General features: G+C 39.3%; 1 protein-coding gene and 1 long non-coding RNA gene across 4 annotated transcripts in view; both read right to left on the reverse strand.

The window, feature by feature from the left end:
• Nucleotides 1–1408: 1408 nt before the first annotated feature.
• On the reverse strand, nt 1409–11072 carry LOC124212669 (uncharacterized). Its single transcript, XR_006881714.2, has 3 exons — nt 10760–11072; nt 1641–2084; nt 1409–1564 (listed from the first exon to the last, which is right to left on the reverse strand). It is a non-coding gene; the product is annotated as an uncharacterized lncRNA (long non-coding RNA).
• Nucleotides 11073–11427: 355 nt separating this feature from the next.
• The window catches only part of LOC124218280 (uncharacterized), a 44585-nt gene continuing 31795 nt past the window's right edge, over nt 11428–24217 (reverse strand). For 2 of the 3 annotated variants that reach the window (XM_046624877.2, XM_069136139.1), the window contains exons 4-7: nt 20528–20621; nt 19357–19736; nt 12080–12138; nt 11428–11942 (exon numbers count right to left, since the gene is read on the reverse strand). In XM_046624877.2, the coding sequence (XP_046480833.1) occupies nt 19566–19736; nt 20528–20621 (265 nt within the window). In that variant the 3' untranslated portion in view covers nt 11428–11942; nt 12080–12138; nt 19357–19565. Of the gene's footprint in view, nt 11943–12079; nt 12139–13152; nt 19737–20527; nt 20622–24217 lie in introns of those variants that run through there. The other variant, XM_046624867.2, reaches the window with a different exon arrangement.

Genomic DNA, 24217 nt, shown 5'->3' on the forward strand with positions numbered 1-24217 from the left:
GCCGGTAATAACAGGCACGGAAGAGCCTCGGTCCTTTGCTTATCTCAAAGTTCTACGGCAGGTAACAAAAACAAGCCGGTTAGCCGGAAGATCGTTAGCAAAGTTACCTAGAACAATGTGCTACGTCTTGCCGGCAACAATGGTATAACTGCAGTTTGCCGACAGTTTGAGAGTTCGAGGATGTTTCTACCCTCGTGTGCTCGTTGGTTATAGCTGACCTACCTGTTAGGTGTATATCCTACTGTCACGTTACGTTGTTACAGGGAAATTATCTCCTCTTATCAGCTAACCAAGATTTCATTCCGGTTATTAGAATCGTCCGGCAAACTTTCTCGTCCCCCGTTATAACTCGGCTCTTGCAGATTTCTCCGCGTGAAAATCGAGTTCATCGTCAAAAGTCCCGGTAACAATGCAGTTCGCAGCTCTTTAGACCCCCGCTTAAAAGAGCCTTTTGTGCCAAATATGCCAATGCTTATGGTTTTCAATAACTCTTCGTTCTCGCGAGTCGCGAGGACGATTAAATTTTTAACAACCCCTCGCCGTTTCGCACAATCATTTACTCTGCGACGAATATCCCGTCGTCAAGCCAACATTCCATGACCCTCCCGAGGCAAACGTTGCACAACTTTTCGCCCTTTCGTTACGTTTTAAAAAACTCATTTCCGAGGCACTGGTCTGCCACCGAGTTGTTACAGTGAAATAGATTTTCCTAAGAACACAAAGTTGGCCAGCAACAAGCCGACTTCGATATCAGTGAAGTACTTGTTCAGTTTTGGTGAAATAATTAAACAAATCAATTTCAGTATCAGAACTGTTGCAGACAATAAAATAAGAAATCACAGTTCGCCTTGTTCTTTTCAGGAAAATTATCGTCGCGGCTATTTTCACATGCTCCAAATGTGTATCGGATAAACAGCAAAAGGTGAGACACCACGGAGCAATGAAAATATCCGAAACACTCAAGGTGGAACTGTTTGAGTTAAAAAAAGTAAGCTGTTGCTGTGCACTTACTGATCCGTTATGACGGTACAAACATCGTGGACAGGCGTTTACATGTAAATGTCAAATTCAACTTTTTTCTTCTTCTTCCATGAATGCTGAACGTTAACGGAAACTTTAGGGTAAAAATAATCATTGTGCAATTTTATAACGACTTTCGCGAAGCTGACTTTTCAAGACATGAGCATGTTTTTTTATTACGGTTTACTAAGTTTTAGACTATCCTCAAGGTGCGAAGTAACAATTTTTGTTAAGCATGCATCGTCACTAATTTCGACCCCGGAATGTCGAGCTTACTCAGTTTCAACGTTATTTCAGAGTCACTGTACAGGCACAGAGTTGTAAAATGATGTATTCTACAGTTTTATAAATAATAGCTTTCGTTCGACACCATTGTACTTACAATTGATTTTCCGTTCTGCCTAGCTGTCCTTGACCCATTCTCAACGTTGATTTCGACGTTACATATTTTTCTGGCATAGTTTCAACCCGATCCACGATCTCAGAATAGACGGTTGCGTTGAAGGTGCCTGCAGCATTTGAGCAGGACCTGAAATCCTCGAAGCTTTGTGCTGCGGTTAGAAGTTGAATGAAATCGATACGAAGTACTCAAGGTGAATAAAACGGTTGAAAATATTTACGCAACGATTGATTAGAGAGTCGGGAACTTCTCTTGGCTGCTTCCTGCTTCCTGCTTCCCGCACCGGTTGTCTGGAGCTTTTACGTAGGGCGGCAGGCAGTTCGGCGTCCTCACAAAGGGAATCAATTCGCACCGCGGTCTGAATTATTCTAATCTTATTTTATTGCGTTACCTTTGGTCGGGCTTTGATGTTATTCCTGCGGCTTACGCTCCCGAATCAACGTCTGCGGCGGCCAACCCTCCCGCAAGCTCTCTACTCCTGGGACCGACGGACGACTTCAACCCCGTCGAAGTGGCTTTCCTGATCGAGTACAAGCCGCGTCTGTGTGCGTATATATAAGCGATGACTCGGACCGCCGAACCTTGTGAGCCTTTGAGCTTACTGTATCGTGTGCAGGAAAGAAAGCTCGGGCGTCGTGACGCGCCCCGGGAGCTCACCACTTTCCTGTAAATAAACAGGGCGTCGTAATGGAGAGCGACTCGAGGAGGCACTACGTGAGACTGTCTTCGTCACCCGCTGGTTTTTCGACACCCACGTACGAAAAGTTGGCGCCGCCTAATATTCCTGGTCTTCGATGGTTTTACGGTCTGCATCGTGTAGGCTTCGATCAGCGGCTACCGGAACTACTTTACGCCTATCCAAGGTGTTGTTTGGCTATTTCAGGCTTCCTACACAGCTGTTAAACACTTACGTGCCGCTACTCCCAACGCTGGAAGTGATAGAAGAAGGAAGGGGTCGGTTTTAAGGGAGGTGGGCGATTACAACGGTATGCTTGGTTTGTTATTAATGATCAAGTAATTGAATTATAACAGTGATCAATGTAAGAGAGTTGATTTGAGGATAGCGCTTGGATTGATATGGAGAAATATAGTTAGAAGTGACTCGTGTGAAAGCTAAGATACCTACGAGTGAAGAGTTAAAAGAATGTGGGAGACTCGGTAGTTGTAGTTTAGAGATGAAGAGGATTCAGCACTGTGAAAAATTTCATCTGTCATAGTAACTAGAATAATTCAGTAAAACAGGTATCGTTAAAAAAACTGTTTGAATATTGTTGGAATTATAAAAAACGAGGTACACGTAACCATTTTGCGCTATCGTCGATCCTTTTTTGGTAATTGCAACGCAAAATCAGTTTGTGATAAAATATAGTAACAGCGATCGTAATGAGAAAGAATAATAACGGATACTAAACATTCTGGTAACAGCTAGAAAACTAATTTTCATTTTGTACCTCCAACAATATTTTTCGATTGTGATAAAAAATGAAAATAGTTAAGGACTGAGCGGTAAACGGGACTACAAATTTCTCTCAGTGAGGGTATAAAGTGACTATAAGAATGTGGGAAAGGAATATAAGGTCTGAAAGCCGTAACGAGACCTCCATTGGGCCGAAAGCTTGCAGGTCGAAGGTGCAGGAAGAAAGGAAGGGAACTAAGCAGTGTGCCTGGAATCCTGAGGAGGCAACGGACAGACAATCCTCTGCCTTATCTGTAGCCTAGGTGATTGAATTAGCTGCTATTGAAATTCAATCATTTCGAGCCACGATACACGGCGAACGAAGCTTGCATGCTGATTATCTTGTTCTTATCAGCGAAGACGACGGTGCTCGAATCAGGGCGCTCTGTACGTGTTGAAGCGCTGTCTTTGAACCTTTGTACAAGCGTGTATTTATATCTTAGCACACCCTCATCCACCCTCTGACTCGCGACATCGAGTTGCATATTAATCAGAACTCAGACAATGCTTTGCCGAAACTCGACCACACCGCTGTAGTAGCACGAGGATCACAAAGCCTTCGAGATTATTCGCAACTTCCACAATCAATTCCCCGGGCCTACCGGTCATTTTAAGAAGTTGACGAGCGTAAGAATGTGAATTTTGTTACTTAACAAATTCAATTGATTCGTAATCATGTGTTCGGAACAGAGCATTATTCTTAAAAGTTACACAAGATGTTAATAGATATATTTTGTGCAGCGAATTAACGTTAATTCAGCATGAATCGTGCTTTTATGAAAATAATTCATCCGATGCGATTTGTACGGGATTTATTCACGCTTATTAAAATGAGCTCAAGTCCATTATAATTGATGGAACGGTATGTTGTTGGCTCCGAAAAAAAAAAAAAAAATTCACTAATGTTGTAATTGCTCCGAAATTAATATAGTAACTTGATTTTTTCCGGAAAAAATTCGTGGATCACTATCGTTGCAGCTTTTGCGTTTTTCCTTTATCAGTTTGGTTCATTGAAACAATTTCTTACTGATCGCCAGACTTTATTCGCCTCTTATATAATGTTTACGCAAATGCTTATTAGAATGATAATTTGAAAAAATCCAATTACGTCAATTAGGGTTGGTCCAAGACGACGTTTCGGAGGAATAGAAGAAAAACGAGAACGCAATATGAACTGCGAAAAAATATCAAGGAAAGAAGGCCGTAGATTTTCATTTCTAAATTTTCATCGCACCCAAGTACATACATATCTGTGCATATATTTTCTTGGGCGTAAGAAAATATTCCGTGTAAAATGATAAGCGCAATCTTATACTTGGAATTTTCTAGGTTCTCCTGCCTTCCTGACTCGCTCCTTCCGCACATTTTTCTTCCTGTACTTTCTCCCCTTTTTCACCCTTAAGGACGGTGAAAAAATATTCTATCGAAATGTGAAAAAGAGGATGTCAGAAAAAACAAAGAAAAAAAAAACATTCACAGGGTATAGCTGACGTAGAATGTAAGTCTGACCGTAAAATGGTTACGCGATACTTTTAGCCTGATTCCATAACTAATGGATTTCTACTGGTATTAATCGCTTCAACGGTCGCATGTTTCTTTAGCCGGAAATTTTGCTGAAGGTTTACGCAACTGCTATTGGGAAATGCTAACTACAATCTTCGCGGGGCGGGGTTGAAATTCCGAATTTGAAAAGGATCGAAAACGCCAGGTTTCGAATCATTTGGCGGCGAAACTTGAAGTAAAGAAATCAAACTTTGAGGAAACATTAAAGTTTTCAATGATCTGAAACCCGACACTCAGTTCCGAAAGTGATAAGATCTGAAAGGGCAAAATTCCGAAAGGACAAAATGCCGAAAGGGCTTAACAACAAGTCAAAGTTCCGAAAGTGCGAAAATGAGAAAATTGAAAAATCTGAAATATTGAAATTCCGAATGAACGAAGATTTTTAGATCCGTGAATTTCTGGCTTGGTGAAATTTCGTTACTTTGATCTTTCTTTGTTATGGATTTTCGATATTTTTACGTACGATCAATCCTGGTCATTCTTATTTTAGGTTTTTCTGATTTTTTACACCCACTCGTTGAGCAAACTACGCTGTGTGAGTATATTTTAATTTTCGGAATTTTACTCTATCGAAACTTTATTTTTTGGAATCCTGCTCTATCGTAGCTTGAATTTGCGGAATCTTGCATTTTGGAACTTTGAGCCAGCGGGCTTTTGACCATTCGAAACTTTGTGGTTTCCTAAAAGTATGATTTCTATAATTTTAGTTTCGCCACCAAATAATTCGAAATTAGGTGCTTTCGAAACTTTTCAAATTCAGAACTTGAACTTTTTTAAAAAAGGAGGATCCAAGTTCTTGATTTTGAAGTTCAGGACTAGTATGTGAATAACATTTACTTGTAAAAAATAACGATGTCAAGTTCATAAGTCGCAATCCTTTTACAAACCAGACAATTGAATTCCCTCCTAATTTGAAATGGTCTTATCTAATTTCCTTCAAAATTTTACGCAAGCTTTCAAACACTTCTGCACCTACTTGATTTAGTCCCCTTGATCACATACAAGGATAAAATTACGCTGAGAGGGCGGTAATAATAAACAGCCTGTATCTAATTCCTGTACCTATCATTGCGATTAAAATTGTACGAAGCTTTCATGGCCTCTGGGATAATTTCCTAATTTGTGCAAGATCGAGAATAGTTGTCGTGCGATTGTTTACAAGACGAGATTACACACACTGTAAGTAAACGCTGCTCGTGACAAGCAGCTGTCGTGATAATTCGTCCGATGTGTGCAGCTATTGTTGGCGCTCCAGGGGTCTAATACACATATATAGATTATACGTCTCGTGGAGTAATTGTGCTGTCAACCCCTGCTGCGAGCATCGCAATTTCAATAACTAATTGTACATACACCTTCCATTCGTCTAATTTCAATGCCACAAATATCGTGTTCCATTCAGTGGTTATGATCGGTATGATACACGTAACCTACGTTTACCGAGTCCTGAACGATTATCCCGGTATAAATTGAAACGATTCTGGTTTCGTTGTGCAACTCGTACAACCTAATTCTCCGTCCTTTCACTCTCTCTCTCTCTCTCTCTCTCTCTCTCTCTCTCTCTCTCTCTCTCTCTCTCTCTCTCTCTCTTTCTCTTTGCGGGAACAACGATCAATCAACTAACCGTAAACTAATTCAACCGAATTATCATAGTCGAGAAACTTCGGCGCCTCTGCGCGCCGGGTGCTTAAAAAGCTCGTTTCTAATAACAGGGCAAGTGCAATTAAAAATGAACCGTCGATCATTGCGGAGCAACGTTTTGAAAGATGAGAGGCCTCAGAGTTACAGATATCTACACCATGAGCACACCGAAAGGCGACGTTCAGCCCGTCGAGTACTTAATTATCAAAGAGTCTTACTCTCGAGGTTATCTACCCCGGACGACGTTTACCTTTTCACCACTTGCGAGTGTAATTCACGGCTGTTCTGAAACCGCTGCAACGCGTTCCGTCGAGATCCCATTAAGGAGCTAACGACGATATTATCAGAGAAGGTGGCTGCTTCTGTACAGGAAATTTAACGGCCAATCTGTACTCGTGTATCAATTTTTTTTCACCGAAATTACGCCGAATGATGAATTGCGTCTGGAAGCTCCGCGGAATGATACATCTTTCTTAAAGGTACGCGCACACGTGCGTGATGCTTGCAAATATATACGCGATCGGAGAAAACGATAAGAATGTGTCGGCTACCTCTGCCGCAGTTTTGTCTTGTTTCCTTTCCGCCCTCATTTCCGAATGAAAATCAACGCGGAAAAAAATATACGGCCTCCGAGGCGGTGCGGTTAAATCGTGACGGTAATTTCGAGGAACGAAGACGTTAGCTCTGCCACGTCCGCAATTTTGGCGCCTCGGATAATATCTTTCGGAAAATCTACCCCCTCCCTTTCCTCCCTCTCGCCCCTCGTTTATACCCTTGCTCTTCTTAGTTGCCTATCGCGAGGAACGAGAAAAGCTGGAAAAAGTAAAACAGAGGGAAAATAAAGCTGCAAATGTGGGCGAGTTTATCACCTACAGGGATTTTCGCGCCTGCTAAGATCGGGATTTACCTTTATCCTCTGCATACGCCTGACGCAGCCTCCTTAAATCGCTCTCAGGGAATCTTGCCCGAGTTAGGCGGTACTTCCGGTCTCATGTCAGAACTTTGGGACGACGAATGAGAAGAAAATACAAGGGAAGTCCTGGAAATTGGTTGACGAAGTGCTCATTCATTGATTATTGTGTATAGGTGTGGTGAAGAAATCATCCAGTGAGGTGGAGAATAAAAGTGCGTTTTTAGAAAGTAAACTCAAACTATTAATACCGTGTGCCAAAAAACTTTTGGAAGTATGTATTTAATTGAATAAGGTCACGAACACGTTTTGGATAGTAAATAAATGCGATTCGTCAAAATTTTTCTGCACTTGACCGAACATACAGTTTCAAGAGCAGAGGTTACTGATTATATTTTCAATAAACCGAATGCAATACTGTTTCGTGCTCAAATTGAACAATTAACACTGGACGCTGTATTATTGGATTTGTTATCTATATCGTGAAATTATGAGTTTCTCAACGTGCTCCAATTATCTCTACTCGTTCAACTATTTGACAAATAAATTTATCGTGATTCCAGACTGTTGATTAAAATATAACAAATCCTTTTTCAACTGCCGAGTATTCGTGCATTTACAAAAGTATAACCGTATGGATGTATCAAGTTTGGAGTTGGGTAAAATCATAAATTCAATAGATGCGTAATCAAATTAAAGATGATACAGTGAAACTAAAGCTCAATCTCCATCTTTCATGAGAAAAAATATTTTACTTTAGCACGAAACAAAATTAAAAACATGAAATTTTAATGAAAAAAGTTTAGTTCATTCTAATCACTTTATTGTTATATATATTTTTTTTTTTTATACCATATTCGAATTCTTTATCCAGTTCTGATGGGTTAGGTTTAGAAATGAATGTTCAATAAATTTAAAGTATTACGTAACAAGTCATTTGTTCTCAATTCAAAAATCTGTAATGATTCCGTGCACCAAATTTACTATTTGGAGAAATTTATTCATGAAAAAAAAAAACGCTAATTATCATTTTCGATTAAAAATAAGGATTTGCTATTGAGAAACCAGCGAATTTTGAGCAATCTAAAACTAATGATAACTGATTTTTTGTTCGAGATGCTTGGTTAAAAAATTTTCACCCATGTCTAGAAAATATTTTTCAATTTCAATACAACACTATCGGTTTCCGGGACGATTTTGTGAACATTTTTTTTTTCAGTTTTTTACAGACTTTCAGCTGGAAACATCTTTTTACTCGAACATGATTATCTTACTCACAAATTTTATGCAAAGATCGTTAACTTCGAGCAATCCATTATAACGCGCAGATTATAAAAAAAAGTGATCACAATAATGCAGTGTATATGGTAAGATGGCTTCTTTAATACATCACAAAACAAAATACCCTAGATTTGAAAATTTATACTATCCAATTATATGTACTCAGCCGATTATTCGTCTTAGTATCTCTACATTATTACTTTAATATTATTATTTCCGCCATACTCACACATACGTTGACGTTTAACTAACTCACTGTCTAAACTTTATTACCCATGTATCACCTGACGTACACTCCCGCCTTTCCCCGTAATTAGCAATTATCCGTATTAACTATTGTACGTGTTCCCTAATATTATTATTCTTTTGTATTTACTTGCCCTGCGCTGCCTTAGAGGATATTTCCGATGGCTGTAATAAACCCTACTCTACTCTACTCTGTTCTTTGATTGGCAAACCGTAGCTGCAGGTGGATAATGTGGGATGTTGTACGTGACACGGTGAAGTTTTCGGCGGCATATAAGGTCGAGGATTCGAATCGCGGGTCGGGGTCGGGGGTTGAAAATAGTAGCGAACATTGGGGTGAAGAGGAAGGACGGGGGTGGGGGGGGGGGGAGGGGGCGAGAAGGCCTTTGTATGCAAAGCGGCTGGGTCGAATTTACCGCACGGTGGTTATGTAAATGCTTTCAGATTTATGTTTCAGGTATTGCACATTGAATCACTGATTTAGCGTATTTTTAACCCCGCGTAGCGCAGCAGCCTCCTTTACGCACCGCCGAGTAACGCGGCGTAACATTATCGACGTATATACAATGTAACATCATATATCCGTAATACTTTTACCCAAATATGCGCTTCAAAGTCGTGACAATCTCGAGTGCCACGCGACTCGAGAGTCACTCGTAACTTCACGACGATTGTTTCACATCGACCCGCTCGTCGTCAGTTCCGGTACACTTGCGCTATTTGTCGGGAATAACGAAAGCTCCGGATATGGAACGTAACGCGATTATTACTGCTTCGAGCAAGGTTCGAGCTTTCCGGTTCAAGCTATAAACGGGGTTTGTACGTACGACTGTAGAGAGCTGGAAATGTGAATGAATCTTTGGAGTTTATATATCGACAAGTAATTACGTAATTCGATTCAGGTTCGCAGTGTCGCTCACCGTGGGAATCATGAACAAGTCTGCCAGTTCAACTACATGCGAAGAATCTGGTTTCAGTCTGAATGTGGTATTCTTACGAAAGGTCAAATTAAAGGTTTAGCCCCCCCCCCCCCCCCCCCCTTCCTCTTTCCGATCTACTAGTCGTCGTAGATAAAAAACATACAAGAGCTTTCGTATGTCACAGAATGAATAAAGTTTCTGCGTCGACCAGTATTATTGTAAAAATAGTCTTGTTTCTGACTTTTATCTAGAAACACGTATCGCCAATAAAACATAGGTACTACAAACGACTCCGTTGATAATTTCGTGTGAGAAACGATAAACCTGCACAAGCTTTGAAGTGAACAATGTGGTTTAGATTAATCGGTGCAGTTAGAGATTAACAAGAATTCTTGATTTTTGGAATAGCGATGGAACGACGAAGGAAACTATAATTTGTTGTAAACCAACCTGCAGAAGATGTGTAATAATTTGAAACTACACGGCGAAAATGTCGAATCAACCGAAAAAATCGAAGTGACGATTGCTTGAAATTTTAGAAAAATTATCGAAACCCGCGGCCCGAAGATATTTCAAATTTGAGTGAAAAAAAATAAATGATCGTTTTTGTATTAGCAATAACAAATCGTATCGTCGGATATTAGAAGACTCGACTTTGATCGCTCAGAATTACAACGAGTAATACTTGATAGAGGAACGGCTTATTGGCCGATATCGATAAAGACATTATCTACAGCTGGGGTATAAAAATGACAGAATAAGTATACGCAGGGACACAAGCTCTCGAGATTTGAAAATATTGAAAATAGATATCCACATTTACCTGTATCTACGAAAGAGGCTTAAAATCGTTTGAAAAATTTACGAATCTTTTATGCTGATACATAGTGAACATTATAAGAGTAATTATCACAAGTTTAGATGTCACTGAAAAAATTCATTCATTTCATCTCCTGCCAATTCAAAATGACCGATTTTTAATTCATTCAATCTTCTCACTCTCGTTCGACGGAATCTCGCAGCTTTGCGAACTCGCAAAATCCGCCCACTCTGTTCAACTTTAATTTTCACACTCGGTTCTCCAGCACATTGAATCTTGATAAAAATTCTCAAGTTCCCAAACTGAAGGGCAACAAAATTGAAATTTATATTCTAGCTGGCTACCGTGTATTGAACATATTTCCCACACATAACTGGTAATTAACCAACATAACTGCAGGTACGATACAATAATTTTCTCTCATTAACCGTCTTTTTTTCTCAAGCTCGTCGACGAACTTTCAAATTACGTGAAATACGTATACCTAGAAACTCAACTTTACCTTGAACTCCTTTTTTTCCTTTTCGGTGAATGGTAACGAGCTTCCTTGTGAAATAGAACGAGCAAATGCCATCGTCCGTGAAATGAGGGAGAACTCACACAACTATAAAACTTTTCAAACTAGAATTATAACCACGAATCCTTTTGTTTAATTGTCAATTTTCGAAACCCTCACCGTCGGTTTTTCTTATCAATTTTTGTCCGAATTTTCATCCAACAAGCTTCGCAAAATGTAAACAGTACTCCGAACTTGTTTCAACACTAATATCGCCAGATCTGTAACCGTTCAAACGTCCGAGAGATCTTGACAAGTGTTTATCGCGCAGCGTTCGCTGATGGACTGACGTTCTCAACACTTGATTACAGTGTAACCGGTAACTTGACTTCGATTATGTTTTGAAATGGACTGACAGTATTGTAAATAGTATTAGCCCTGTACGACCAATCGATCTGCTCGTTTGTCAACAAGACGTTCTGTCCCACTGTGTTTACTTCGCAATACAATAATCTTCACAGAGTAATTAATTTGTAGCACTGAATTCTTTCTCGATTACAAAAATGCTTTCACTGGATCGCAATTATTTATTTATTATTTATTCAACTAAAATGATTTACACAATAATCTCAGAATCGTTAAATGAATCACACAGAGATAATCAAAGTTACCTGTTCGTGGCCTGGTACAGAAACTTAAAAAAATAAACAACTAACGACGTAAAATCCTAGAATGACAATTAAATAGAATACATAACTTTGTAATAAGTGAACATCCTTATAATTATGTTGATAACATTCTAATATTTGATAATTTAATGACACCCATTTTTTAGCTCAATTTTCATTGAACTTTTAGAATTAGCGGAATTAGCACCACTAAAGTCCCAAAGTTGGGTGGTTGAAACTCGAATACAGACTCACTTGATACGCTATAGAAGCGAGAGATGCTCGCGATTTGGTGTCAGGATGTGGAGTTTACTTCGGAAAGGAAATTTTCCAGGTCCGTGGATTACACCACCAAGCAATATAGTTCATGTCTGGTTCTGATTCCAACCACGGCGTGGTTTCCTCAAGTATAACTCGTGCTTGCATGCAAATGACGGCAGCAGCAGGTGTTGACCACACCTTCATGACACGACTGACAGTAGTGAGGGTCGAAACACTTCCTCTTCGTTCTTGTTCAAAAACTTAAGAGAATAAAGTTTGGATAAATTTTCTAAACCTATAAGAAGTGACCAGTTGAGTTGAGGCGTAATAATTCCGTTACTTTTGTGGTTGAATTGCCTTTGAATTGACTTTACCTTAGGTTTCAGGACCTACGTACCTTTTCTGGAATTGAAGCTCGACGTTGGCGTAGAAGGGTTGGTCGTGGGGGGCTAACAACTATGAACAAAGGGCCGGAGGTTGCGTAAATGTAACATTTATTTGGCATAAATTATGACAATAGATACATTGATTAAGTATAGATACAAAATGAATTGACTTAGACAGGACTGTGGTGAGAATACAATGTAAACTTATCGTGTTCGATACATCGTCCATTCAATACATCGCGTACTGCCTGCATTCATAACCGTCTTATTATCATTCCATTCGTCATTCAGCGTATCAATTTCGGTGATTATATATACAGAGACGTTAACGCAAAGTAAGAAATTCGACGAATCCCTTGGGTATCTTATTGGTCGATGGTTAAGCGCCGTGTGATGTCAGAGCGTTTGAAAACTATATCTCGACGAAACGAACACTTTACAATCATAAGTGAGGCCAACTGGGAAAAAATCAATTTCCGCTTTTTAATGACGATTTGATTTTAAACACCCCGCGTATATGCAATACATTCGTATCGAGAATTAGAGGCGTATGTAAGTAATTATACATCAATATCTGCACAATTTGTGCAACCCGTCGGTGTTTCACCTGCCTTCGCAGAAAACAACGCAAATGGTTTATAATCCTTGATTACAGCTGATTTCAATAAATTGATCAGGTGTTATTATATCGTATGTACCACAATTCTGAGTTGAGATAATTGCTCGAGCTTATCAACTGATTTCAAACAAATTACGTGGATGTTTTTTCTTCACGTTCTACGGGCAATTCAGATATCAGCGTTAAGAATCATAAATTTATTGAATCGAGAATAACAACAAGGATTGAATATAATACATTGATTATTAATTGAGCGTCTCGTTTATAGCGTCAGATACATTGCACTTCAGCTAACCGCACAATGAATATATTTACGTATTATAATACATATTCATATGGTGAGTTTGAAAATTAAATATAAACGCTTAACCGTCTTGAAAATATCAATTTCTTGCTACAATATATATATTATTATGTATGTATGTATATAATATAATATAATATAATATAATGCGATAACCTACGTACGTACAATGTCAGATACAATTGAACCGTTTTTTTTTTTTCTTCTTTTTTCCAATTGTTTTTAAATATGATTAGTATATGGGATCACAGCCATTGCTTTGAATACGAATCTTCAATTCGTATTTTAAGACCAGTATAATAATATAGTTAATGTTGGCGTAAGTGTATATTTTAAGTTCGATGATATCTACGCACTAAATAACTACCACATTAATTACACTTCAGCCGACAGCCGACAATAATACGCAGCTGCAGTAAACGATTGTAAAAATACAATCCTCTTATCAACAATTATACGCTCGCTAAATTGCCTTTCCTTTCTCTGCTCACTTCGCGAGGCTCGACTCCACGATTTCACGAACATTCGTTTCTTCTTCTTTCTTGCACGTTTAATTCTTTGATAGTTAAGAAAATCGAGCAACAACTGCGCATTGTTCCGGCAGTGATCAGCCAAAGTGGTTGTTGAACCGTTGCACAAATACTGCATGTATGCCGATTCGATTTCATGATCATATTAAAATTGCCGGTTAAATGTTATTTGTCACCTCAAAAAAAGAAAAAAAGAAAAGAAAAAAAAATATCCTTAAAATTGCGTAATAGGTGAAAAAAATTCAACTTTTAAATTCACAATTTATTACAGAAGTTGAACTGCTTGATTTGCAGTATCTGCGCATCGACTATTCAACGTGTAACATCTACATAGGTATGTAATCCAGAAAGACGACATTAACTGGTTCAGCTCGCTATGGATTCTACGGACTAAACAATACCCTAGAGAATTTACCTCGAAGAGAGTAATTATAATATACAGCGCCGCTTCCAACGTCTTTGACTCGTCCTTTAATTCTACAACTTGTCTAATATACAAGAAAGAAGCCGTGCGATTATTCAGGCAAAAAACCTAATATTATCTATCAAATCTATGATCAGCGAAAACGGAATCGAACTATTTTCTAATTACGTATACTTTTTGCTCCTTTGATCGAGAATTTAGTCCTGCAAAATGTCCTGCCGAATAACTACGCCAACTTTTCCAAACTCCGAATTCCACGGTGGTTTTAGTCTGTTTGTTAGCAGAGGGCCGCATAGTTCCGAATATATATATATATATAGACTTCAATCGATGCAGCGTGGAGAGTCTCTTATGTAACTCGGGCCTTTCTTCTTTATCCTGTTGCTACTTTCTCTCCTTTGACCATTAGGTATTTGTTCGGAAATTTGGACAGAGGACGAAAGGTACAGAAGCGACGCATGATACAATATGAAGAACTAACAGACCCGTATGCAGCTGTTAAAAAAAAAGGCTCAATTCGCATGTTCTACAAAAAAAAAAAAAAAAAAAATTGAATAAAAATCTATCTATTAGATATGAAGGTGAGAAAAAAATTTGAGCGTGCATTTTTGGGTCTAGGCTACTACTACATAGTTAGGAGGGACCGTGATATCGGACGTGAACTTCACTTATAAATCGTTCTAGGGGCTACACAACGCACAGTAGTTTTATAGTAAACCGAGTTCAATACACAGTTATCGCACAACGATATATTAGTCGTGGTAAACAGCGACTAGAAATTTCCTTATTCGTATACGAAAGATTCCTAAGCAAAATCAAAATAAAATAAATAAAAAATTAGCTTGCGAATTGTACGAAACGTCACATTTCCATTCGGAGTGAAATATCTCAAAGAAATATTTCGTTCGTGTTGAAATTAATGTTTAAAACTCGATTAGTCGCGAAAAAAAAGACAAATATCTATACGTAGAATATTATTTTCTACTCGTGAGCGATTTTAGAATCGAATTGCGTTGAGTGTGGAAAAATTTTACCGAGATACGCGAGTTCTCCAAAAATATAACACCCCGGGGTATGCGTTTCGGGTCCAATAAAACAAACTGACTGCAACTGGAAATCCGTTATAATGGATGGAGCGTAGAAATTTCTAAAACGCTTCCGTGCTCTAAACACGTGGCTTTGGACAGACGTAGGTACTATAGCTCTAACGCTATACGAACCCAATCCAGAGTGGATAAACTAATTAACTAGACGTCCGGCGGGTATACTAATCGTTAGTCTATTCTACGACTCGTGTTGACTAGGACAGTTTACTTAGTCTAATTAGTGAGTTTTATCAGAGTGAGATACCTAAGTATAGGATAAGTAAGTGAGAACGTAACTATAAGTTGATTATAAGTGTACATACATGGAATAAGAATGCAGTGTACAAACGAGCTGGTAGGTATAATCCGTATGTATAGATTATATTAGGGTGTTTCAGAAACAAATAATTTGCGATGTTCCACCATGTCACCCCCTAAAAAGTTTGCTCGGGTTAAAAGAAAGATTCTGTCAAAGGGTGAGCGTTCTACGTTATGTGGAAGAACGCGCTCGGTTGATTTTTCACTTTTATACATTATTTTATGTTTATGAAGTATCGTGAATAATTTTTCTTTTTTTTATTGCTTTCATCAATCATAACATCAATTCACTTAACAAAGACCCACACTTGGAATATCAAGTCTCTAGTTGATGTTTGAGAATTGTATTTGACGACTTTTTCACTATTAATTCAATCTCATAAAATAGTTGTAACTTAATGTGAACTTTTAATTTAGGAGGATAAGATTACCGGATGATATATCGTTGTGTTATGGATCGTGATCTTTGGGTTGAATATAAATGTCGGAGAGGAAATAATAATTGAAGTGCTACAGCGTGTTCCTTAAAAAATTTAAAAATTAACCGAGTGCGATCTTCCACATAACGTAGAACGCTCACCTTTTGACAGAATATTTCTTTCAACCTGCACAAACTTTTTAAGGGGTGCGACGGTGTAAAATCGTAAATCGGTTTTTTTCTGTAACACCATAATATATTTCATATATATATATATGTACCTGCTGCATTTAACATCGATGAGAAAATTGAAGATCAATTATCGTTTAGTTGAATTTAATTTTTTTACAACTATTTACAAGCATGCCAATGTCACTTTTCCCCCCGTTTGTTAGACAGGAATTTTTGGCGACGATGCGTTTATTTACACGCAACAAACAACTCGGCTGCGACATCGAAATCATCATTTTATGGACCAAACGCGTCTGCTGTTTCCGCAGCTAAGAAGAACGCCGTTTGAAAAAGACGTCCAGCGAAACCCTGTACCGCGCTAATTACTCAGATAAATTTTAGTTGATAAAAATACTTTTATTATTATAATATACAGCTACACACAGTTATAGAATATAGAAATACGAGACCATTCGCGGCTTGAAGGTATATCATCGACGTCAGAAAAACTTTTCCCTACGACATGCAGATCGATGTAGAAGAGTTATAAAATGCTAGAGGAACGGTCCAGACTCCCGTTTTCTTCTTAAAACAGTTTTCGAACATGGTATTGCCGAACTTTCTCACACCTTCGTCAAAGTATGTCGTGAGAATCGCGAACGAATCTGCATCTGCACCGTTGATATACGAACTCGTTTTGCATGTTCCTTGTTCTGGTATTTTTTTTTCTAGCCTTTTTTTTCACAGACACTCAAGACGCAGGAGATGAATTGACATTTTTTTTTATCTCCGCTGTGAGGACACTCTAGGATGTATCGGAAAAAATATATATTTTTTTTCAACAGTTTAAAAAATTTCATTTAGGTATAAAAATACGTCTGTCAAAATTTGAGCTCTTAATATTGATTTAATATTAAGAGGTCGCTCGTCACACTTTTATATTTTCCGTAAGAATTACACGGGAAAATGGTTTTTGCTCCTTCTGTTTCTTTTTTTAAAGAACCTTAAATAAATTTCGACCTCGAAAAACTTTTGAAACAGTTGATTCGTCGTAAAATGATAAGAGACCTTTTTTGTAGAACGTTCAATTCCCTACAAAAATGTTTCTGTGAATTTCCTCTACAACGCATCTTTAGCTAGTTACAAAAATCAGCAGGAACAAAAAACATTTTTCCCGTGTTAATATTAAATCAATATTAAGAGCTCAAATTTTAACAGGCGTATTTTTTTACCCGAATGAAACTTTTGAATCTGTTTCCAAGAGAAAAAAAAAGGCTATTTTGACACACCCTTGTACCTACACACGTATTCAGCAGCTGGACGTGGTTTAATCCAAATTCAAAGCTTTCAATAGAAGAGAAAAACATGGAGGAAAAACACGGATTTAGCAGCACGTTGTTAGTTTATTTTCTGCATGCAAGCGGTTAATTTTTCGGACTAACAAAACGAACCCGCAATAATGGATGTGCAGGTTTATAATTTCGGCAAATCGGATTCGTTTATTGATCATCGGCCATTGATGTTGGTTTTACGAAAACAGTCATAGTAAGATTTTGGGACAAGCATGTTAGTCTTAGATCTTTTTTTTTTTTTTGTTGAATTGATTCACAGGAAATGCAATTTTTCTTAATGTTTGTAAAAATGGTTTTATTCCAACAAAAACTTCTTTTCCATAACTATTAATTCACTCTACGTAAGCTCGTGATTCGTTCATTTCCGTTTTACGAAAAATACTACCAACGTGGCAAAATCTGTATTTTTCTAATTCGTCAAAATTCCTTCACGTATGCAGTATTGCACTGATTTCTTTGATTCGTACAGTTTTTTCAACTCTTCGATTTTTCTTTGGCTTTTTTTGGCTTGACTTATATTTGTAATAATACCATGCATATTTGCTGAGCAAGGAAGGAAATGCGTATTATTACATGACAAGTATATTTTGACAACGATCATAATCGCAGAATTCTACGGCTGTACAAACTACAGTAAAGGTCGAAACCAAAGACCAACCCTTTAATCGGTCAACTGTATCAGGGCCTCTTTGGCAAATGATAATTATACCGACCATTGAGCATATAATTTCGCATTTTGATTCGGATCCGAGCAATTACCGTACACAACGTATATGTACACACATATATATATATAATATATTATAATGAAAGCGTTGTCTGTTAGCAAAAATAACTATCACGTAGAACTGTCAGCATCGTTTATATTTGTGTATAATTATAGTAACGGACGACGTTATTTTTATGAACATTACGAAAAAAGAATTCATCGAAAAAAGGGGCGCAAAATTTTAATCTCACATATTTATATGCTATTCATAAATATGTGCTTACTTACGTGTCGAGTATATAATAGACATATGTATCATTGCATAGTACAAGATATATATATATATATATATATATATATATATAGTATGTTTCTAATAATCGCGCGTAAGATTTTTCGCTGTTATAATTTCATACATCAGTTTAAGCAACTGACCAATTAGGCGCTAAAAAACGAAACGTCTGCAGCAACGAAAACATACAATATAGTCGAAAGTTTAAATTGAAGAATTCGTTATTAGTTTTCAATATGTTACCGTATAATTAAGAGTATTACTTATAATCTAAGCCTTGACTCAAGCACTCGAAAGGAACTCGCGCCCTTGCATTCATTCAACGCTGCAGGCATTCGCGATGAGACTAAACTTACTCGTTAATACTTTGGTAAGGTTACATATGTATATCGATCGGATCGCTTTGGTTAATCGCTAATTCCTCATTTACATTATCACGTTTCAATCGATCCGTTCACCCTTTCTCCTTCTTTCTTTCTTTCTTTCTCGCACTTAATCAGGCGACGGTAAAAGTTTAACCTAAATCTTAAAATATCTGGACGTTTACTGTTTCGTCGGGGTGCCCCCACGGTTTCAATGCATACCTATGCGCACGCATATGTATATACGAAATACTCGTTAGGTTTTCACAGACGGTAGGTATCGTCGTAACTCGCGATTTACGACGCACGCTTGACGGTTGGAAAAAGAAAAACAACGCAAATTAAAACGACAACAATTAAACGAGAGTCAAAAAAACCTCTTTCATCGTCGTCGATGAATAAAGAGCTTTCGACCGAACGTGAATTTCCCTTTCCTCAACGAGTGATCGAGTTATAATTCCCTTAAGCCCTTTTTGATTTTCATTCAAAGTCTGCTCTACAGTTTTGATTCAAGTTTTCATTTTGTTTCATTGAGTATGATATCTGCTAAAAAATCGTCATGCCACCGTTCTATGCGGTAACGTCAACTACACGCGCAACGCATACCGTGTACACGTTATATCAGCGTGTTTAACCGCAGCCAAAAAATGCCAAACACTCAGCCAAATCATAGCGCGGACTATAATTCCTTAATCAACACCCACCTGAGCAGAAATCCTCCATCCGTCGATCAATAAGCCCAGGTCGAAGAATGAGAAAGCTTCAGGCCTGTGCGCGGATACGCAATGACACAACTGACTGATTTGCATCTCCTCAATACTCGACTGTCACAGCTCGTCGGGGGCACACCTTATAATTCTTACGTATATCGCTCGTAGTCCCCACACTCCGACGATGTGGGTGTCTCCGGACACTAGGTGGGGTGGTTCGGCTCCTCGTAGGCCTTCTCGTAGTCCCGTCGACGGATCACAGCGAAGTGCGTCATCTGGAAGGAGTTCGTTTTCTTGCAGCCCCTCTCCAGGGTCCCGGTCATGCTGTACCCCATGTTGAAGTCGCTCGAGGAGACGTTCGACGTTAGGTAGAGCTGCTCGGAAACGGGAAGGATTGACAGCAAATATGCCGATAACAACGTTTTGAATAAGAATGCGATGTATACGTGCGAATGTGTAGTCATGTTCGTTTAATCATGTGTGAGGCTGTATCTGAAATGTATTCCTCGTTTATCTGATGTACGTAATAAGAATCACGTAATTTGCGGAAAACGAGCATAATATGTGCTCATACATTTTTCGCATATATATTTTTCCACGCATGTTGTAAAATTAGTATCGTTCACTTCATTTTTTACCCCATGCCGATCAATGAGTTCGGTAATTTTTGAACGACACCATGTTTTTAAAAGTGTCTTGACTTTTTTTCAACAATTTCTGTGGAAGAGAAAAAAGACGCGTATTTCGACGTAATATGGTAATACTAGATTCATGAAAAATAGGCTAAAAATCGGAAAGACGCTAATTTACAAATTTTCACATCCCCGGTTCTTAATTTAGAAGTACTTGGAAGTGCATTTTCACCTAATGTTCGTTACGGTCAGCAGCGATGAGAAACGTCATTTCATCGACGCAGTTCAATTCTTTGAATGGAGTAAAAACTAAGGATACAAAAGTTCGGAGGAGGGCGCGTTTTGAATTTTTTTTTATAATATTTTTCAAGAATTCAGACTCATCTGAAATTTGAAGCCATGATATGAGGACCAATTAAGAAAATAAGCGTTTTCATTTCTCTTACACAGAAATAGAAAGAAACGATCAAATCGGCGGCATCGAGTTAAATTCTTCACACGGAATGACTCGACATTAGCGATGGGGAATTTACCTTGAAATCTGGATCCGTCGTCATCCTTTTGAAGGACCCGATGATGTAAAGCGTCCCAGTGCCAGTGTCGACCATTTTTGCCTGTGTGCTGTATCTGGAACAGAAATTACGGAGATTTGTTAAAGGGGACGACGGGCAGAGTTTGTTTACCGCAGAAGTTGAGGCAGGGAGAAAAAGTGATTACCGGGGTATTCGCCGTAGTCAGGTTTATAATGTAATGCCGAGCGGAATAAGAAAATCTTCCGGAAATTATCTTCAGACCGAGTTTGAAACAGATCCTTTCCATCGTCAAAACGTCCGACTGATTCCATCCCCCTCTTGGTCTGGAACTTCGTTACAAGATCGCGCAGCCATTGCTACAATGACGGGTTGGTTGAAGGAAGGAAAGAATACCGTCGGAAAAATTTCATTCTAACTGACTAACAAAGTTAATAACTAACCAACCGAGGAAAAAGTTTTATTATTCAAACGAAGATAACAGCATCTTTAAATCGTCCGACGAATCTCAACGTGGATTGAGGAGGGTTCATTGGCGTTCGAGGGACGTTGAAGTGTCATTCATTTTGAACAAATACCTCGCAGGGTTAATTAGATAGCTTTTCGAAAAGTCACTAGTCGAAGTAGCAACAATCACGGTGTTTGCACAAATATTTCATCGCGATGGTTAAATTCATGGAAAGCTCATCTGTCAGATTCACATTGTGCTTTTCGCTCTCTGTCTCTTTTACGAAATGACGAGGAGATCGGTTCGGAAACAAAATCATCGCAACATTAGAAGTTTTCCTCGTCAGCGAAGAACTCTAGCGAAGTTGATATGCTCGTTTGTGTTCCCAATCCGGCTGTGAAGACAAGCTGATACCGAGAGACGTACTTGTTTGCGCATCGCACACCCTCCGCTTGTCACAGCCTCGAGGGTCTTATGCCAGCAAAATCCAGCGTACGGTATCCTAGATAAATCGTTACCCAGAGTCTCTCTACCAGAGGGATAAAGCAGGCATAGACGAGAGTTAGGAAAGACGTTCGAAATTGGAACTCCGGTGACGAAAATTCGCGTCAAAGTTTGACTGGGAACTTCTCGGATTATCTGGCATCTAATCGACTCGGGATATTTCCAGCTGTTTGATCCGAAACTCGAAAAGTTACGTGATGAAACCGGGGACCCGAAAACCTAGAGAGATTACAGGGATCACGCCGAACGAACTCGAGAAGCAAGCTCGGAGCTGACGACCTTACCGAGCTAGGAGATCCCGGTGAAAGCTCCCGATGCGCATTTTCTGCCGTCTTTTTCCCCGGATATCTTTGGTTTGAAATTGACGAGTCTCACCGTAAAGCACCGCCTACTTCTGTAACTAAACGCCGGTTCAAAGAGCCTGTGGATTTAGGCTAAGCACCGAGGACCAAACGCGGTGGATCAGACTCTGAGTTCGAAGGACAAGGGCATGGAGGGCGGATAGCTACCCTCGAGATCAATGGAGATTGTTAAAAGTGTAAACGATAGGAGATTCCGTGGAGTACGCGGGATCAAGCGCTCGACTTTTATCGAAATTCCAGCCTATACGTAGCTGGGCTGTTTGGACGCAAACGAAATGGAACAAAGGCACTGAACGTATGACCCTCGTTTCTAAAATCCTTCGACGCGCATCAGGAATCAGAGCCACGAGATAAAACTTGGAGCATCCTTTTCAACGTATGTTGTGTAGCATTGGGTTTTTAAGGGTATTTGAGTAATGGCGCGGATTAAGTTGGGAATGTTTGAGTGAAAAGCGAGCTGTACGCTTCTGTGAGCTTGCAAACTTTTGAATCTCGAGCGTTCGGGAAACTCCGGGTGGAGGAAGTTTTGAAAAAACGTTGATTCGTTTGTTTTTTTCGTTTTTCCAAGCTATTTACTCCATTTATTGCTACCGGATGATTTTATGTCGAACAAAGTATTCGTCAAGCTCGTAAAGCGAGCGGATATAATGGCTCTATCCTGCAGCATGCTTTCACCGGACTTCCTTTCATGGGAATTTCGAAGTACCGATGTTGTTATACCCTGCGTCGTTAAAATTAAGCTTCCATCCCGCGAGTATTTTTACTCTCTCGAAAATGTATTCCACACACATCACCTAGATTATACGTAAAAGTATAATTTATGTACCGAAGATATTCTCAGAGACAGGAAAATTACTTAAAATCCTCCATTCAATCCCTTTGGGAACGGCTTTGATTCTGTCTGACGATTTAAGCTCTGCACACCGAAGCAAACGAGTCAGACAACATCAAATGTTGCATTGCTCCAAAACCTACCGAAACCATGGATCCCTATCATGGTGCAGAATCTGTGCGACAGGACAGCACAATACGAACCGTAAAAAAAGAAGTACCATACGACCCCATGTTATTCTAACCTTTTCCTCGAGGATGAAAAATACGAGGAGTTATTTCACCGGTGTGAAACATCAAAAATATCGTTGTCCCCCGACGAGTATGTGAGGGTTGTGAATCTGCGGTCAAGAAGCGGAAGGCTAGTGTAGTACGGCGAAAGCTGCCAACGGCTAGCCAGCGTCGAACTATCGTGGATATTTCTGAGCAATTCATGGCATCTGCGGTCGACTTGAACCCGGGTCCCAGGACCCGAGGCTTTTATTCGAATCCCTTGGTGAAGAGGTAGCGGGAAACCGTCGACATTACATAAGCCGTGGTGTCTGGTGCCAGGCAAACCACCCTCCGGAGGGTAACTCCGACATGTACGTACGTACCAAGTCCATAAACAACTCCGTACCCACCTGCAAACCTGCGGTTCACGCCTCATGCGCTCAGCAACAGTTCTAGAATCGTTACGACTTTAGAGAGACGCGAATTGCATGAGATTTATGAAAATTCGGTAGTTTAATCCCATGACTCCTCAGCTGTGAGGGTCAATCAATGACAAGAAAAAAAAAAAACCACGAAGAATGTTGTTCGTACATGAGAAATCTGGGGATGAGTGATGATTTATAAAAGAGATCGTTTTTCACGTACACGTTACACATCGGCACGCTGTACTTCGAAGACAGTCCATTAACATGAAAAAGAACTACCGAAGCGAGGAAAGATCGTATCGCAGTTTGGTAGCAAACCGGAGTGTAGACTGCTGGTGCCTGCAAAGTCGTGAAACGTGGGTATGACATGGAGGAACAGAAGGAGATTACGGCAAGGCAATGGGACGAGTATCTCCAGTTCTAGTTTCCGAGAGAACTGCAGCTCTAGCTCTGTAGCTACGCGGTGAGTGAATTAACTCAATCCTCATCTCCCGGGAGAAACACGGATGGAGATGAAGCCGTCCGGATGATATTTAGACCGACCAGACCGCCAAAGACAAAGAATTCATCCCGGTACCGTAGGAATTGCAATGCCCTCGTATCCTCGAACGGCAGCTAGCCAAAATTCGAGATCAAAAATTACCATGTCAAAAGTGAACGGTTTCCTTCTTTTGCGTTGAAACCTGTGCCAAGAAGAACCTCGCTAACTTTATACTGCTCCAGTTTTCCAACTCACGTGTGTTATATAGACGAGTCGTGTGAAGGAAGAGGATCAATATAAGACTTGGTATGTTTTCGCGAGTTTTTTTTGTCAAGGTTTCCATTACAAAGGGCACTCGCAATGAGCAAAATTTTTTGTCACTCGAATCTAATATCACATGAACGAAGTAAAATAATCAATTTGCAATAC

Source organism: Neodiprion pinetum, chromosome 1 (assembly GCF_021155775.2).
Source record: "Neodiprion pinetum isolate iyNeoPine1 chromosome 1, iyNeoPine1.2, whole genome shotgun sequence".
NCBI lineage: Eukaryota > Metazoa > Arthropoda > Insecta > Hymenoptera > Diprionidae > Neodiprion > Neodiprion pinetum.